The sequence below is a fragment of the Convolutriloba macropyga genome, chromosome 2 (assembly GCF_964194025.1).
Source record: "Convolutriloba macropyga chromosome 2, txConMacr16.3, whole genome shotgun sequence".
In the NCBI taxonomy this organism is placed as follows: Eukaryota; Metazoa; Xenacoelomorpha; order Acoela; family Convolutidae; genus Convolutriloba; species Convolutriloba macropyga.
The window spans coordinates 17,868,547-17,888,065 of record NC_134469.1 but is presented as its reverse complement, the minus strand read 5'-3'; the positions used below and the strand labels follow the sequence as shown (position 1 = coordinate 17,888,065).

The 19,519-nt window shown below is 33.8% G+C and overlaps 1 protein-coding gene across 1 annotated transcript; it reads left to right on the top strand.

Moving 5' to 3' along the window:
- The first annotated feature begins 1,031 nt into the window (after positions 1-1,031).
- Positions 1,032-11,380, top strand: LOC142335166 (uncharacterized). The gene is made up of 3 exons (XM_075383532.1): positions 1,032-1,111; positions 6,044-6,329; positions 11,068-11,380. The coding sequence occupies exons 2-3, from the start codon at positions 6,126-6,128 to the stop codon at positions 11,290-11,292; spliced, it is 429 nt and encodes a 142-aa protein (XP_075239647.1). The 5' UTR covers positions 1,032-1,111; positions 6,044-6,125; the 3' UTR covers positions 11,293-11,380.
- The last annotated feature ends 8,139 nt before the right edge of the window (positions 11,381-19,519 follow it).

Here is a 19,519-nt window from a genome sequence, read left to right as displayed (position 1 = left end):
AGTGGAGTGCCCAAGTACTTCAATTACATGTCGTTGAGAAAAGTCTTCCATTGTTGTTTGCTACTTGATGTTAGCCATTTTCATCTTCCACGCGAACTCCAATACTTCTTGGAAACATTTTTTTCTGCTTGACATTGAGACCGGCAAAAAATAAGGTTCAAGCAGAAACAGAAATTCGTTTTTGCGAGCAAATCCTCGATCAGAGATGCTCACTTTAAAATATAATGCGCCACATAAACAAAAATTATTTTTGGTTTCTATTTTGTTTTCATCATGACGCCATTAAGATGTTGTCACCATCACTATGTTGAGTTTAATCAACAAAGTTATCAGCAAATGTCAGCAGAATCCAATGCAAAGATAATTTCAACTTCAAACAGAACGCCTTTATGCGAGGTAATTTCTTTTTTTTTCAAATTTATATTTTTTAGTTTTATTTCATACAATGAACCGCATCAAGCAGATTCGAAAACTCAGAATTCTTTGCGCATCGTTCTTATCTTCGGTCACTGCGCTACCTTTCACTTACTCCCCTTTAAGCTCTGTTGAATTGATCAGATTCACTTCACTATATGGTAAAAATACAAGCGGCAATTTTTTGTGTAAGATTAGCTGTTTTAACGTTGAATTTTTCACTGCATTCAGTGGAAATCTTGCATCATTTTTTGACAATTTCGGAGATGATATTTTGTACGATTAGCGGTAAATTTAGCGCTGAATTATTGGCAGATTTGCTGTTATAAACAGTTATAAGTTTTTTCCCCTCAAATTTTTTTTCACCGCATTGAGCGCAAATCTTAATATTTTCATCAAAATCAACCGCAAATTTTACACATTTTAGCGGTTTTACTGATGACATCTGAGCCCGTGAACCGTCAGTTTTTGGGCTAGGGAACTTGAAATTGAGTAGGGAACCTTAAATTGCTGAGGAAAAACGAGAAATTGAATGTCTCGAGACAGATCGTATCAGACAGAACAATATTGAATGTCCAAGATTGAAGCAATTCGTGTTTCAGCGGAGCGGTTTGGTGGTAGAAGTAGGAGATTTCTCTAACAGGAAAATCCGACTGAGACGAAAGCACGATGTAGCTCAAATATACTTTGCTCCGGGGTAAGGATATACTAATTATAGATGAAAAACTTCTCTGCCCGTTTTTAGATAATTTTTTGATAATGGAAGTCCCCATTGATTAGAATAAGATTATCTCATAAGAGCGTGCCTCGCATTATAATAAATCTAACAGATAAAATGAACGATTGTTGCGAAAGATGTCAGACATATTTATTCTGAAATATCCTGTTAGTGAAATATCCTGTTAGTGAAATTATAGTTTGGCATAAGAATTTCTGATAACAATATCTTACATCATTATCAAAATAAAGATCTGACCAAACGAATTTTTAAAGTGAAAAACTTAATTGCTGTCAAATGAAAAATTGGCTTAAAAGAGCAACCCCTGACCAATGCGTGGAAGATAGTTATAAAATGTTGTAGTAACAAAATACACAAAATACCCAAGACAATAATTTTTGAAATGATCAGAAAGCTAGTTAGCATAAATATGCCGTGCTTTTGATGTTATTTATCAAGTTTTAAAAGTAGAACAGACTAGTTTGTGGCCAATGATCATGCCTGATCGACCCGTGTGACTTGATAAGAAACTATTACAACTAAACATGAGATCAATTTAATTCACAAGTAGTATCCCGGACCCTAGTCCCATAGTATCTCAGTACTGAAACATTGCATTCCAATTGTATATCGTCGGCCCAGTACTGTATCAGTGTATCCTAAGAGTATCTTGTTACTCATGATGTGCAGGATAAGTCCCATAGATACTTTTTTTTTCTGAAAATAGACTGTGCATCATTGGTTTTGATTCTCATGATGATCATAGGAAAATCGTAATAAAATTTGAAAATTTCGAAAAAAATTGAATTTTTGGGCGATGCACTTTTTGAGCATGACGATGAGATTACTATATTAAAATATTGAAAATAACGTTTTATCATTAGAAAAAACACCCGCCAAAACAAGTAAATATACGCCGAGTGCCTGTGACCTGCCGATTTTTAGATTTTTATGATTTTTATTTCAGATTGTAATGAAAACTTGTATGTATTATTATAGTATTTGTATGTATTATAGGGGTATCAAACTTTAAATAAACTTGAGAAAGTTTAAATAACTCTGAGGGGGCGGGGGATGCTGAGGCGGGGGGGGGGGGGGTATCGATTTGATAGCTCCGGTGTATATATTTGAATCGACATACGGACCCAGCTATCAAATCGACATACAGACCGAATTTAAGGTAGCTGCAAAACGGGGGGAGGGGGGCTGTAAATGGAAAGAACAATTGCTATCTGGAGTTTATTATAACTGGAGTTAATTATAACTGTTAACCCCCCCCCCCCCTGGCCGACGATCCAAAGCACGCGTTTAATGCAAACTGAACTGCTAATTAGTAATTGGATCATTGAATGAAAACTTTAAAGTGAATCCCATTGATATGACATTGGGCATTTTGGGCTCACTGGGTGTTTTGGTTGAATTGTCCTTGAACCTTACAAAACAGTTGCTGATAGACATTAATATTATTTTACATGTTAAATAATGTCTTGCCACCTTTCGTGCAATTTTTCAGATGAAAATCACAATTAACTATTCGAAATAAATGTTTAGCCAACCTTCAGACAAAGTTAGTTGTTTAAACTGCGTTGTGAAGCGTTGTTTGATCTAAACGCGATAAATGTTTGATGGGATCTCTTGATGGACCAACAAGTCTTCTTCCCATTCTCCAATGTTTGTTTTTTAGATTGTAGCTCAAAAAAATTGTTTTTCTTCTATTCTGTTAAAAACTAAAAACAAAATTGGGATTTTATCCGTTTTTATTCTGTTGTGTCTTGTTGGCAGTTGAACACAAAGTTAGATAGTTGATAACTGATTGACCCTCAAAATAGTGATTTCTTAGTTGTTATTAACGATAGTTTTTGTCCTTACATGTGCTTAACTTTCTGGTATATCATAACTTTTATAGTTCCTTAATGTATCAGACAAAAAATTCTGAAAAAGAAAAATTAAATTAAACTAGTTAACAATTAGATACATGGCAATTTTATTCGAGAAAGACATAAAAGCTTAAATGTAGCACTCAGTTAAAATTGAAGAATATTTTCTTGTTCCGACTCCACTTGTGGGGGGAGGAACTATATACTCAAATGGTTTTTTTTTCCGTGAATTTTGGCCGACCGATATATTCATTGTAGAGAAATGTGCGTGGTATCATTAAAAAGCTCGTCCAGCGTAGAATTCGAAATTAAAAAAATTTTTTTGAATTTTGTTTTTTTCGAGGAGTTATCGAGGTTTAAAGTTTCATGTGAACACTGGATATTTGGTTCACTTTGTTCACTTTTACCGTAATTTTCGTTCGAATTAACGTTTTATTTACGAAAAATTTAATTCAAAACTAGATTTCAAGCTAAAAAGTAAATCAATTTTAGGTTTTTTAATAGACGAAAGGAGATAATAAAGATTAATTCTGGTCTTAGAGGGAAGTTTAATATATTAAAAAATTTCGAATTAGGTTTGGGAGCTCTTTTTTTTTAGAAAATTTTGCAATTTTTTGTTTTTTCAAGTCACCTAGAGACTACTGGACACTTTTAATATCGAAGTTTCGTTAATGACAAACCTCTTTTACGATCAAAGGAAGCCCAATGAACAAAAAATTTGTTTCGAAGGGATCGCTCATATTTTTTTCTGGACTCGTATCTCAAATTTCGTAATTTCAAATGAAATTTTGATTTAATTTTTGAGGTTTTACTATAGTTTTATAATCCTATGGCACAAACTTGTTGACTAAAGGTGAAACAGATTTGCTAATGAGCATTAAGTGAACCTATCTAGTGCTGTGAGTGGACAGCTAATGGCTGTTAAGACTTTGAAAATAAATTTTTGAAAGTTTTTTAAAATTAGTAAACCATAAACTTATTTTTGTGAACTGTAAGTTCGTCTCAGTAAAAACAGGATTGGACTCCTTCATACCACTGCAACATAAGTTAATCTCATTGGCGGCTTTATCAAATAACTATTGGTTATACGTCTTCAATGCCACAAGATTTCAAATTTTTTAAAAAATTTTTTGGACATTTCGTTTTATTGGTTCATTTTGAAATCTTATCACGTCATCCTAATATTGATGGCTACATCTTCCTATAGTGAAGACGTCCGAAGGATCATAGATAAAACTTTCTGAGAAGAAAAATATGGTTTAAATGGCTTCAACACTTTCTTCTCCCATTTTTCTAAAGAAATTTTGGTTTTTGCCTGTATTTGTTTTTTTTATAGTCATAAGACATATTGTGTTGACTTATTGACTACCTAGGCATCATAAAAATCCCTGTATTCACATCGTGGCATAGCTGAGCGTATTCATTGAATTCCTCTGAAGCTTTTGAGTTTAATGGCTGTTAAGACTTTAAAAATATTTTTTTGTTTTTTTGAACATAAATCAATCTTAAGCTTATTTTCGTGGATTGTAAGTCAGTCTCGGTAATGACAGAACCACTTTTTTTCTACATCAGCAAAAATTTATCTAGTTAGCGGTTTTGTCTTCTAGCTATTGGTTTTTTTGACTTCAGTGCACGAGTCTTCATAATTTTTATAATTTTTGGATTTTTTTTTAGTAATTTTGGTTCCTTTTGAAATCGTATTACATTATCCTAATAATGATAGCTCCCATTGGCTTAGTGAAGACGTTCAATGGATCGTTGAAAAAGTTTTCAGAGAAAAAAGCTTATGGTTTAAATAGCTTCGACACTTTCTTCTCTCAATTTTCTACCAAACTTTTGGATTTTGCCGGTTTTTGTTGTTGTTTTCATAGTCAATGACTTGTTGTAATGTCTTATTGATAAATTTTGAATGACAAACATCCTAGTCGTCACATCATCTAGGCATAATTTAGCGTATTAGATGCCTTCCGTTGAAAGCTGTAGAATTTTTTGACTTTGATACTATGGGTTTTCTCAAAATTTTCGTGGTTTTGATGTATTTTTCTTTGCCATACGACTTATTGTGATGAGTTAGTGTTGTCACATGAATGAAACCCATGATTGCTATTTCATCGAGGCAGAATTTAGTGTGTTTAATTAACTTAAAATGTAGCATTTTTTTTAAAATCAAACATCTATTTTTGTTATCTCTTCATTTGGTTGACAATTAAGTCAAAAATGTAGATGAGCTCGGGTCGGAACATCATGTGCGAACGCACATTAACGAGCCGCCTTGTTGTATTCTATTTGCAAGAAGTTTATGCATGTTCTTTCCATTTCTTGCGCATTCAGCTATAGGCTTAAACCTATATGCCCATCAATGACAAATACTTTGATGTGTTTCGCAGACGAAAAATGATGGGAGAAAGTCTCTGTTTCAACGTGAAAATAATGTGTAATCCCTGTTATTGCTGCGTTTATGGAATTTCTCAAAAACATTCCACATCCTTAATCAGAGCTCGATATTTGCATTAAAAAATGTAAAATAATTTATGGGGCCGAGGACACAAATTATTGTAATATGGGAAATCAAGACCTTAAGATATACAATTCTTGATTCGACAATAGAGACTTGAACTTTTACTATTCCGTACGCTTTTCTGATTCAAAACGAGCAATTATTCTTATATAGTATTTTATTTCAAATAAAAGTTGCAATGTTTTAAGTAGATAGACAGAACTGTTCATTGGAAAATAATCAGCAAGACTACAAATACAGTGTAATTTAATTTTGTTTTGGAAGCCAGGAATTAAATAATTTACATCGAAATGATTCCCTCTCTGCGACTTCAATGTGCTATACTGTACTATCATCCGCATCAAATACATATCCTGGTTGCCCGAACTTGGCAAATTTGGTAAAGCCGTAATAGGTATTTGGTAAAGCCGTCGTACAAGGGTTAGATGAAAACCGTACTAAGATCTTGTAAAATTTCCTACGGCAAGTATTAAGGTCGTACTAAGATTTCGTAGTTATTTCTAATTAATTTTTCAGCTATTCGTCGAAAAATTTCGAACACGACGTAGCTCTACTGAAGTTAAAAATAGATATATCAGACACAGGTAGAGTGCTGCCAATGTGTGAACATAGACCTCCCTACACACCTGTACGGCCTCTTTTGGGCACTTGTGGAATGGGTACAGTACACCGTGTTCTCTTTACAATTCCGGCACAGCTCCAAGAGACATACTTCCGGGAGACTATGGTCCGGTCAGATTCGAACCCTTTTGACTTCAGGTGGTGTCCGAGTGACTTCATATGCGTTGATGCAGTTACTGAGGTAAGAAAAATGCTTATGCACTGTACGATTTGCAAGTTTTTGAAGTTTGCAGATAACCGAAGATGAAAATCTCGACCTAAAACAGGTATGGCACAGGGATTTGGGTCACTGATAGAGATCCAGACCGAATAACCGGTCAGATAGGGCCGAAATTGAAAACGATGGGTGAGAAAACTGTTGTTAAGGTAAAGTTCAGTTAAAGCTCAGGTATTTTACCTTTTTTTCACCTTAACTTGAGTTAAAATAATAAATTAACTTAATATTGTTACGATAAAAAACCTTAAATTACCTTAATTTTTCTGTTCAGTCCTCGGGTTCTTGAATCCAATTTTTTTGGTGATACATCAAAAAAACTATCTCTAAAACCCGTAGTAAACCGTTTTTGTGTTACTTCAACTCCGTTTTAGTATTAGTTGGGGCACGAACATTGAAAAAAAGCGATTTGTAAAAGTCTATGAACCAGTAAGGGTAAAGTGGAACGAAGGCACTTTTCAGTATAATAAAAAACCTAAAATGGTTAATATTATACAATAAACAAGAATAGGTCCCAATATATCTCCATTTCTACCACAAAAACTAAATTTAAGTCTGTAAAAAAATGTACTCTTGTTTTTTTTTCAACTCAGTCTTCCAGATAATTATTTAGAAAAAGTTTTTTCTGAACTGGTTCAAGATTGTTTGTCTAGCCTGAATTTTACGTTTACACACTTTAGCCCCTTAAATTTACCTTACTTTCATTAGCTTTTTCCTTAAATTTACCAAAAAAGTCAAGGGGGCACCACTTGAACTTTTACCTGAACAAACTTTAACCTAACTAAATACAACTGAAATTTGAACCTTAATTTTGAAGGTAAAATAACATTAACTATCATTATTTACCTCAAAATTTCAGGTTAAAATGAGAGTATTTTAAAGTGAATTGCAGTATTGTTTCGTCTTTTTACATCAAATTTTACGGTAAATTTTGCAAGTTTTTCAAGTGAGTTTAGGTAAATTCACCTTCACTGTTAAGGCGTGTTTTTCAGGTAATTTTAAGGTAAAGTTGAGGTAATCGCAGCAAAGCAGCATTAAGCTTTCATTTTGCAGTGCATTAACAGCTAGTAACCCGTTCTCAGCGGTCCTTTTTTCGATTAATTATCGCATCTGTGAACAAAGACATGAGCCATACCATACAAGCCAGAAAGATGCGGATCAGACCGATAAGACCCAAAAGTGGTATTCTCCAAACGGCAAGTTAATTAAATTGGCAAAGATTTCTAATTATTGCTATACAGCACGAAGAACAGACACATAAAAAGTACAGTCCCGACCATGTGTAAAGTTCTGACCACAATTGGGATATGTACCAAACAGAAAAGAAACCAAACACTTAAGGAAGCAAACACAAAAAGGAAACACTTCAAAAACAAATAACTATGCTTAGGCGAGACCAATGTCGTGCTTGAAACTTTGTTGAGAATCTGAACTTGATCGCAATCAGGCCATTCGTCCGCCTCTCTTGTTCATCTTAGGTCTGGGAACTTATTGTACTTAGAAGTTCTAGTTATTTTTTCAGTTAAGTGGCACCTATAATTATGCAATTAGGTGTTGTTACCTGCAAATATGCTTGCCTTTAATTTTTGATGCATTTCTATGAGATATCTCTTAGAGTGCATCCCAGGTTGAGGTGCCAAATCAAAAGTTGATATGTCCAGACCATCCCAGACGGAAAATGTTTATGTCCAGACCCTCGCAGACTTTCGTGCGTTCCAAACCAATTTTTGTGCGCTCCAAATTTGATACTTTGTGCGTTCATGATCAGACCATCCTGCGTTCAAAGGACCCTATGTCCAGAATTTTGTGCGCTAAAATTTACCTATGTCCAGACTTTCGGGCGTTCCAAACTGTAACTTCAGCCTCTAATATGCACAGTTTTTAACGAAACTCTCTCAATTAGGAGTGAATTAGCTCTTCTTTAGGTTGTGCATTTACGCCAGTGTGTGAATCTGGGTTGACAACCAAATCTATTTATCCGATTCACTGCGAGCCCAAACGGGTTCCACCAATGACAAAACGTTATTTAAGAAATAGCAACTTATATAGTGAAAAAAATCTTTAAAAAATTATTTGTTGGCGAATTATTCTCTCTATCTTTGACAAGCAGGCTGATGGTTTCGTGGCAACCTTATCAAAGACCACAGTGCTTCAAACCCACTTAGACATAATGACCCATGACACTAACTTCAACAAAATATCTTTATTCCAAAACTCTATGACGGGATCCAGAGGACTTTTTTTATGACGGGAGCCAGCATCATTTATATTATTGCTTTGTCTGCAGAAGAAACCCAATAAATTATTAATTGCTCTCGAACGAATTTTTAGGTTATTATTGCAAACAGGTGTGTTTTTACGCCTTTAAGAGGAGTATTCGTATTCTACAAGTTTTTTTAGCAGAAGCAAGTTAGCTAATGACTTGAATTTTGATTTTTTTGTTTTCAATAACTGAGGTCTAATTTAGAGCAGTGATTTCTCTTAACATTTGACTTTAACCGTAGCCTAGTTTTTAATATATTGTAATTAGGAAGTGCTGCTAATATTTAACGTCCATTGGTCAAGTGCCACTTTAAAAATGTTTCTTCTTATAACATCCCCTCCTCCCTATTGCAGCTGCAGATTGCCCCTGTCTTGTTAACTCCCCCAACCCAACCACCTTCCCCAATACGCCTCATCTACCTATCCCACTCCTACCCCCGTGGCCTACAGAAGCTACCAACCCTTTCAGCCTACATAACCCAGGCCCCCCACATCGTGAATTAATCAACTGCTCCCAGCACTATTAACCTTCCCGCCAACCCCAACCTACCTAACGAAGTCACTAAATAGAGAAAAAAACAAAACTAGAATATTGTGAAATTTTTAAAACCGATTTTAAAATTCTATGAGGAAAAAAATTTTTTGATTTCATTTGTGTCTCCTTCTTTTTGATATTTCTGATTTAGTTTCTCCTTGTTTAGAGATATTTGACGACACGACGAGTCATTATCGGTATTTTAGAGGCTATGTTTTTATGCAACATTTTTTTTTCTTGGCCCATTTTGCGGTTTTTATCTTGACTGCATTTAAGTGACTTTTTTCACTCTTAATTTCTGACTATTGCATGATGTCATTTTCTCTCAATGCGAAATAAGGTTCGTTGCTGAAATAAAACTGATTATGAGCAAAGGACTCTCAAAGCCGTCCTAAAGTTCGCCGGTTCGAGCCCCTGTGGTGTCGGAATTCTTCCTCCCATGAGTATTTTCATAGGTCCTTTAAGTTAAATTGCCCCTGTCTGTCGTTCCAAAATAGTTCTATAGAGGTTTGTCAATTTAATTTGTATAGATCAATTAGATCTTAGATTCTACGACAGGTCCCAATTTTGCTGAAATTTTGGAGAGATATGTTTAAATCTTCAAATTATTCTTGTATCAAGTCATTTGAAAGGAAACTATCAGACAACATTTTGCAGAATCTCGTCTGTGGCATTGAGTCGAAATTGAACTCAGGATTGCTAACGGGCGCTCACAGTGATACTAACAATTTTCTGCCGATTACTCCCATTGAATTCTTGTTAACACAAACGTGACTGAACTACACTCATAATTTCGCATTATGAAAATCAAACTGTCAAAGCCAAGACCTTAGGCGCAACTGTTACCCGCTACTTTTCTTTGAAAACAATTCTTTCGCATGTATTTTCCCAACTTGCTCAATACATCCAAGTAGAGAAACATTTCTGGCAACATCAAGGTAGATATTTTTGTCCAGCTCCTCAATGAGTTCAAGTCCAGGTTCTGGATGTTGTGTGCTCTGAGAAAATGACGAATCAACTTTGGCAGGAAAGTAGATATGAAAATAGAGTAATCAAAGACTTTTGACCGCTGAAAGTTTTTCGAGCCTCAACTACCTGTGCACACCTAATCTAGTTGATGGTTCTCTTTTACGAACTGACACAATCAACTTTTTCGATAAAGGATACTTAAGAGACTAACTTGATCTTTTAATTCATATCTGGCCTTTCAAAATGTCTCCTGTTTAGCTCAAGTCGTGCAATTCGCCGACAGTTCTCAAACTTGACGATGTCGACCCTTCAGCGTGTCCTTAGGATGTGTTAACTGAATCATTGTTATTAAATCAAAAAAAGTATATTTGACAGCTAAGTATAGTTTTTTTCTAGTTGTCTACACGAAAAATTTTCGTGTGCTTTACTTATGGTTGGAGCACAGAAAACTTTGTTCGGACGTCTTGCTCTCTCGAACTGACCAACTATTTGTGCGTTGTCATTTGTACATAGGAGATAATTGGGATTGAACCCTCCTTACAAATCAGTCTCAACAGATTACTTACATTAATCAATTGTAGCATATTATCCTTTCAAGAGTTTCCATATTAAATCATTATATTTGCGATTTCTTATTTTGTGGACTTTAAGCAGTTCTTCATTGCGCTGAACGGTAATAATGCAATTTACTGATCTTAAACGGGGACAGAGGAGGTCACTGACTTGACCTCTAGTTAATGAATTCGAACGGGTGTGACTCTTGTCAAGACGAAACATAACACCCATCAAAATTGCAACAACGGTTGCAGTCAAGGGACACGCCAATATAGTCTTAATTCAGAATAAGAATTATGAGTTTTGAACTGAAAATTTTAAACATAAGCCCAAGTCAAGTAATTTTTAGAATATATCACAAAATGGTATAAAAAGTATTTTTAGGGCTCAAGTATTTGCCACTTTGATGACGGTGGACCACTCTACACGTTCAAATGTGGCACGAGGATACCAGACTGTGTGTATGGAGTTGCAAGCTATGCTGAAATGAAGGAGGAAATAGAAGTACCTGCTAACCAGAGAGGTAGAAAGCACTGCAATGCCGGCAGCTACTTTTCCAGTGTGCCTCATCATTACCACTGGATTGCACGAACTATGCTGGAGGGCTAGGGCATTTCTAGAACTATTATCTCATAGTTTGTACAATAGTTAGAAGATTTTATCTCATTTACCTGAAAAATTGAGCTTGTTTTTATGAGGTCGAATAATTTACCAGATTTTGAAACTTTGATTATTAATATTTTTTTTTCAAAATTGAATAATTAAAGTTTGATTTCAAAAATTTGAAAAAGAAAAAAACAAAAACGTTTAATCTATGATATTTGAAACTAATCTTCAAAAAATAAATTTGCAAAACAGCTTTTTAAGACAAATACCGCATCTTGGTTTAAGGAGGCTGAAATAAATATAGTGTCTGCCCCCCCATCCCTGCGTTAGTCAAATTGGATAATTACCTTCTTTTATGTTATTATGTATCATGTTGTCAGAAATATTACAAGACTTCCCAGGTTACCCACCTTAGACGAAACTTTGAAAACTTACTAAGACTTATAAGCTGCCGTAGAAAACTTACAAAACTTTGTACGGCACCGTATAAGGCCGTAATAAGTTTTCTACGGCACCGTAGCCAATTGATGTAAATACTGATTTTTAAATTCTAAATCCCTAAAATCGACTTTAAATCTATTGCTTATCTAATACAACTCACTTTTTCATCACTTTATGGCACTGGGTATAACTTTTTAAATCTCTGAAAAATTACAAATCTTAGTACGGTGCCTTATAAGGCCGTATCAAGTTTTGTAATTTTTCTAAGGTAAAGTTTTCGAACTTTAATTTGCTCTGCAGGTAGGCCTTGTGGTCAAAAAAATTACCTCGAAACAGTTCGAAGTTGCAAAAACTTCGAACTGTTTCGAGGTAATTGGTCGTACCGAACACTTTGGAAGTCTAATGATATCTTTTGCAGTTCATGTCATTGATCAAGCAAAAAAACGTTCAAATATCCATCAAAAGCGTCAAAACTGCAGATGACCGGTAATCTTCTAAGAAACATCATATTGCCGTCAACGTCGACCTTTGACCGCACCCCCCTCCCCCCCCCCCCAAAAGTAAGGGGATATTAAAAAAAACGACGCTAAACCAACATGTCAAAAAATGTTAACTTTATTGAAATGAAGTAGTAAAGGCGGCCAAAAGGCGAGTAATTTTAAACCGTAAAATAATCAAATGGCTGCTAACAGAAAGTGAGAATTTTGTGTTTGAACAAAATTTCAAAAAGATCTTTCATGTACGAAATATTGAATTCTGTTTTTGCTGTCAGTCCGAAAGTTAATTTAATTATAAATTTCTCTATGAACTCAAAGTTTCCATTGTTTGAATCAATTGAAAGGCAGCTAATTTTTTTTTGATGTTATCACCTGGTTTATAATAAGTTTTTTTACGGTTTTTTATACGAAGTGATAATAATTAGTTCCATTAATAAAAAGTCCCTTTGGTCAACTAAAAGGCAAAAAAACGTACTTATTGTTATCATATGGTATGTACCTGTTTTCATAACTTTAGCTGTATTTAAAAAAAAACATTGAAATTTTGAAATTTGGCAAGTTAATTCCTAATTTTGCTGTGTTTTACTTAGTCTCATTAGAAACTGGGATCATGAATGATTTACAGAAGCTTAAGAGAAGTTACATAATGTTTTTTGTCTGCCAGTAGATTGTTTTTTGTTTTACTTTGAACTAAACTTGTTTTTGTTGCCATGCATAGCTTATAAACACTAAGTTTTAAAAATATTTTCGGTGCTTGATTTAGTTTTGTATTTAGTCTTTATAAAGGTGATTTTTTGGTTATTATTATTAAATATTATTTTTGTTCTCTTATCATTTAGTCTCATTAACATCAAGTCCGTATGATCCTCTAAGAAGGTATAGGGAATTCTAAATGAGGTTTCCTTTCTTATTGTGTTTTCCTTGAAATCACTTGTTTTCAAAAATTTTGAAGACTTATATATAGTTTCATCAATTTTGATGTCCAATTTTTGTGATGAAATTTTTTCCTAATAACAGGTTTCACAAACTTTCCGGTGAAATAAAGTTCAATGAGATAAATGACATGTTTTTTTTGTTTTCATCAACTTATGAGTCGTTTAAAACGTACTTGTTTTTAATGGTGTTGTGTCCTGATGACAATAATGACACACCACATCGATTAAATCATTCATTGCTTGATGAACTGTTTCTTTAGTAATCGCAAGCAGCAAAATAAATATTCAAGAAAAAAAAACAAAAATTTGAAATTTGGTTATACTGAAAAGGTGGTTGACTGTTTTGTATACCTTTTAAGGTGGGTGTGTTTATTAGGAAACAATTAATAATTTTTCGTTATTTTGCGTATCTTTTTTAAGTCCATAAAATGTAATTTGCAAGTTTTATAATTATAACAAAAAGAAATATGGTTCAATATTTACCTTTTTTGTAAAATGTTTCAAATATATGATCGTTTGGTCCTTGAACTAGTTGTAGAAATAATTTCTGAAACCTTGGACTTGTCTATCTGCTTGAACACTTTCAAATAACTTGATCCGTTCTCTGATTAAATTCTCCTTTTTGATTTTTTTTTCTGTTTTTCTATAGGTAAATTGTTCCTTCTTCTCAAGAACTTTCTAATTGTTGATTGGTTGGTCCATTTAGATTGACACACATTTTTTGGAAAAAAATGACAGGTCGGAAATTTTCTCTAATTTCTAATTTTCGCAGAACTTTGCAACACGCTTAAAGGTGGTATTTCATTGTTTTCCTGTAATGCCTTATTCAATAAAAAGCAGTTGATTAGAAAAAACTTCTGACTGAAAATTTCTGCAGGTAAGATTTTATCGTTATTAGAGGGTCCCTTGCGCTATCAATTGTTTTTAATCTTTTGGCAAATATATTGTTAAAATTTATGTGTCTATGGAGAGATGAATCTGAAAGATATTGAAGAAGAATTGCACTGAAATTGAAAACAGACAAGACAAGTCATTTAAAAAGCATAATTCTTGCTTTTAACGGTATAAGTCGTCTTACTAAATAAGTTGATCTAGTGGCAGTTGGCATTTTTGCGTTCATCATTGGGTTAAACTTTGCATCAAGTTTCAATTCACTGCAAACCCTTATGCCCACATAACGACAACTGTCTTTCAGTTCATAGATGTTTACAATATAATTAATGCGCTCATGTTGCGACTGAAGTTTTGGTGAATAAAATTATTTAGCATTTATTTCCGTTCTACGTTAACATACTTGGTTTCATATATATACCTACTTTTTTAAAATATACTAACGACTTATGTTAGACGCTCCTAATCATTTCTGGAGTGAGATAAATTACTTGTGTCATCTGCGAATTGTTGAAGTTCTTCGTTTCTCATTTTTTCTGGGAAATCGTTAATGTACCGTTTAAAAATAAGTGATCCGATCACCGGTCCTTAAGCGGCTCCATGGTTAACTGTCAGATGTTAGTTTTCAATCTAAAAATACAATTCTGTTTTCAATGCATTGGTTATTAGATAAAAATCAACCTAGCATAGTTTTAGATCCTATACCAAACCCACACTGTGCAATTTTTTTGAACAAAATTTCGTTAAAAATTTAGTTGAACGTTTTTTATAGATTTAAACGAAACTAACAACTGTTTTATTTTGCTTAGCAAGTTTTTTGATTAATTAAAATAATGAAATGACAGTATCCATGGGCGATGTCGTTTTCCGTAATCCAATTTTAATTTCAGTTATTATTTTTTGTTCTTCTGCGTGTTTGCGTATTTGTTGGAGTTGCAGTCTTTCAAATATTTTAGCAAGAGTTGATGTGACAGTAGTTGACCTGTAGTTCTCTGACTCTGGTGGAGTTCCTTTATGTAAATTAAATTTACATATAATTTTTTAAGGATTTCTGGTAAAACATTGTTTTGAAATTCATTCGTTATTTGCAAACTGTAAATGTGTTCCAATAGACAAATCAATACATTTGAAGGACCACGATGGGGAAAAATCAAAAACAGAAAACCGAAGATGGAAAATTTTGCGCTGCTCTTTCTTCAATCAAACAAATATGACCATGCAATATCATTTCGGTGTTTCAATTTTTATCTCGAAACCCTGTTCGTTTTTGATAGGAGCAACAATTTCGAGCCATTTCATCACACGTGTTGCGTAAAATTAATGAGACACACAAAAACCTTACCAACGTTGTCACTGTTTGCTTTTCTTATGGAGGAAACTAGATATTTTCAACGCAATCAATTATTCGAATTTGCTGTTATCGCAAAGAAAATTTTCCCAGGTCGAGGTTGTGTCGAAAAAATAAAGTAAGTAAGAGCTGCGGTGACTAGCGGTGAAAAAAATAATTTTCACCTCAAAGCGCCCGCATCTTTTTTCGTTGAATGTGATGACAATGGTGAAATTTGGAAGAATTTTTAAGGTTTTTGTAAGGTTTTGCGGGGAAACTTTTATTTTCATCGCATTCACTGGATTTCTTACTAAAAGAATCTGTGTAAACGGGTTTGAACCTCTCACTTTTTGCATGTCAATAACTTCTTTTTCCACTTCGCCATCTGCCACTTACTTTAATGATATTTTTTGTGAATTTAAATCAGATTAAATAAACGTTCTGTAAGAACAAATGGGTTGAAATTTTGTAAGATTGGCGGTTTTTTAAGATGGAACCTTTTGATTTGCAGTTTTAAGTTTTAGTTTTGTATTTTCACCACTTATGAAAAAAAATTCTACCCTACCAGCCAGAAGCAGTGAAAATAAAAATTTTACGATGATTTTTTAGCACTAATTTTTTCTAATATTTGCAATTCTTAACGCTGAATTTTTTTTGTTTTTCAGCGCTTCACCCCAATCAACGCTAAAAACCGAAATTCTTACATCTCTTCTCATCATTCACGCAAATCTTACGTTTTTTAAGCAATTTTAAGCGTTGACACCTCGACCTGGATTTAACCAAATCAAATTAGGTTGGCAGCAAATTGTGATTTATTCCTTTTTGCATTTTAAAGGAACCTGATAGCTATCAGGTTTTTTGTTTTTTTATAATGCAAAGAGGAACAAAATCACAAAATCCTGTCCATGATAAAAATAACTGTAGAAAAAATTCATCTCCTTGCCCAAACAGGCTAACTCTGCCATGTAGAATTTGAAGAAAGGAATGGTCGAGGTCTTATTCCTCCAATAACGGAAAAATGAAAACCAGACATTGAAATGAGAACCTTTAAGCACCTTTGCGCAAGAAGGAGTCCTAATCATAAGACTATTGCAATCCTTTCTCAATCCAGCTTTGAATTCCTGGAAACAATTTGATGAAAACAAAGAAATCGAAAGGTTTGTGTTCATGGTCTGATTGAGAGGTTTGTGTTCATAGTCTTGAGCCTAATTGAGAGTGTAAACCCTGATCAACTCTACTCTCGTAAGTCGGCGCCCAAAAAAGGTCAAGAACTCGTTTGAATGCAATAACACTGGAAAATCGAAAACTTGGCCGAAGTTTGTTAATGGCTAATGTCTACTAGCAGGCCCGCAAAAGCATTACATGAAAATCCGGAATATAAAAAATTAAACATAGCAGGACAAGTCCTGAAGTACAATTTAAAGAAATTTCATTGACTAAACAGAAAACTAGATCTAGAACTGAATATGAGTGAATTGGGAAAACCATTTCTAAAAACAGAAAATCAATGTCAAAATGTCAGAAAATCATGTGGACAAAAAACCACTAGCGACGAAGGGAAATTTGGCTGAAACAAAAAACTAGGCCTAGAAAGAACTATGAATGAAATGGGAAAACCATTCAGAAAAAAATCGAATCGAAAAAAAAACACAGTAAAAACAAAAGTGATATCGCCGCATGTGAACAAAAAAACTACTAGCGAGAAACCGAATTTTTGTTCAAACACCATTTTCTCACTCTACTTTAGAGTTAGAGCACAGAAAATTCACGTCGAAAAACCACTCGCTTTTTTGCTCCACTTCGTGTTTTGGCATAACCAAAATCACTACTCAAATTTACTTCAAAAATCATGAAAATGTGTGAACAGATATTTAAAAAAAGGCAGCGCCCCAATACAATTCAAATTCTTCGATTGTAAAAAAAATTAGATTATTATTTTGCAAAATTTAGTGATTGAACTTCTGCCCCTTATTTAAGAGCTAAATATGTCGAATAAACTAACGGTTCCGATGCGCAGTTTTTGCGTCTATTACCCTGTGTATCAGCATATTTTTGTTCAACAACTTCTTTGGTTTTGCTATGTTGCATGTTTAAGGAGCGCGGAAACGTACGCAGAATCGGAGCTTAAGCATAGCGGCCGAAAATATGTGTTATAATTAAAAAATAAACAATTAGCAGGTCCGCGAAAGCATCTCAAAAAATCATATAAAAGAATAGGTTTTAAAAAGGTTTTAGGCCATAGGTATTACGATAATTTACCGATGTGTTTGACTTAGCATATGACCCCAACTAACATCAATTTTAGTTGGGTTCTGTTTTGGCTTTGCTATCTTGCAAATTCAAAGAAAGCTAAGACTTGTACAGAAAACGAAACTATACATGAAGATGAAGGTATAGCGTGTTGCATAAAGTAACGCATGTAATACTTTAGGAGCGTTAAAACGCTCAAAATCGAGGAGTTTAATCGTGCGAAAGAATGAAAAGCGAGATAGAAGAAAGACAAAATGATAGAGAAAAAAACAGAAGAAATAGAGAAAAAAGTCAGAAAATACAGAAACAAAAGAGAGATAAAAAAAGAGAGAAAGGAAAGAGAAAAGAAATATACAAGAAAAAGAGAGGAAAACAAAATATGCAAGAAACAAAAGGCTGGCATAAAAGAAAGAGAAAAGAACGAGAAACTGTAGAGAGAAACAAAATTGAGGAACAAAAGAAAAATAAACAGAGAAAAAAACGGAAGAGAAAAAACAAAAGCGAAGAAAAGTTAATGAAAAAACAGAAAAACAATAAAAGAAAGAAAAAAGAAGAGAAAGAGAAAAAAGGAAAGAAAGCAAGAGAGAAAAGCAAGAGAAAAAAGAAATACAGAAAGGAAGAGAAATGAAAGAGAGAAACGAAAAAAAAAAGAAAAACAGAAAAGAACAAAAAAGAGAAAACAGAGGGAATGAGAGAAAAGAGAGACTGAATAGAAAAAGAAGGAAGAAAAAGAAAATAAAGACAGAGCACAATGAGAGAAAAGAAAGTGAGAAAAGCAAGAGAGAAAAATAGAGAAATAGAAAACGCGAGAGAGAGAAAAGAAAGAGAAAGACAGAAAAGAAAGAGAGGAAAACTCTTTCTTCGAGAGCACACACCAAAGATAGAGTTAATTTTTTGAAGTTTGCATTTTCATTTAATCTATAAAAAACCTGGCAACAAATGTTGCAATTAATTAAAGATCAGTTGTTTAAAATTCTATAAGACTAAGATCAAGCAAAACTGAAAAAATTTGAAAAAATCGTTTATAAAAATAGTGTGGCTGCAAAAAAAATTTGCTTAAATTTCCCATTTGGCAGAATTGCAACTTACTATGTTAAGAAGGATTTTAAAACGATACGCAAAATTTTTCAATATTTGACTCCAATTCCGTAATTGAACTTTAGTTAGAGACTCTGGTCATTTAGGGCTATTTTTTCTGTAAAAACTCATTCGATGATTTTTTCATTTTCCATAAGCAGGTTTTCAGTTATGGGCCAATTTTTGCATAGACAGTTTTTCGGTCGTTGACGTTTTTGGCAACGGCACTTTTTGGCTGTTGGCACCTTTTCGGTCAACGACCTCTTTTTGCTTCCGTGCCTATTCATTCATTTTTTGGCACGTGTAGCTTATCCGTCAATAGCTATTTGCCATGGAAAACTTTTGGTCAGTGATTTTTTTGAAAATGAATGCAAAACTCAATGCTGCATGGTTAAGAGGCCTTAAAACATGTGAGGATGAGCTTTTACATGGTGGTATAGGTGTTTGAGTTACGTTTAAAATATATAATTATATATATATATATATATATATATATATATATATATATATATATATATATACATATATATACATACATACATATATATATAGTCAACTAGATAGATAGTGACAGGACAGAAGACATGATCATAAAAAAAGGGTGACATAAGATGTAATTGGAGATAAGGGTGCGACGTTAAGGGACAAAAGCCCCGATAAACTATGGGCCTCGCCTGCTGCTTTGCTCAATCCATTGACATGTCTGGTGAGTTTGATTAAGCATGTTGTTTAAGGTGGTTCTTCGAGAGGCCCTTAAACACGCTAAAATTTGGCGCCTAAACGTGCAAAATTTCAAGTTTGAACATGCATTT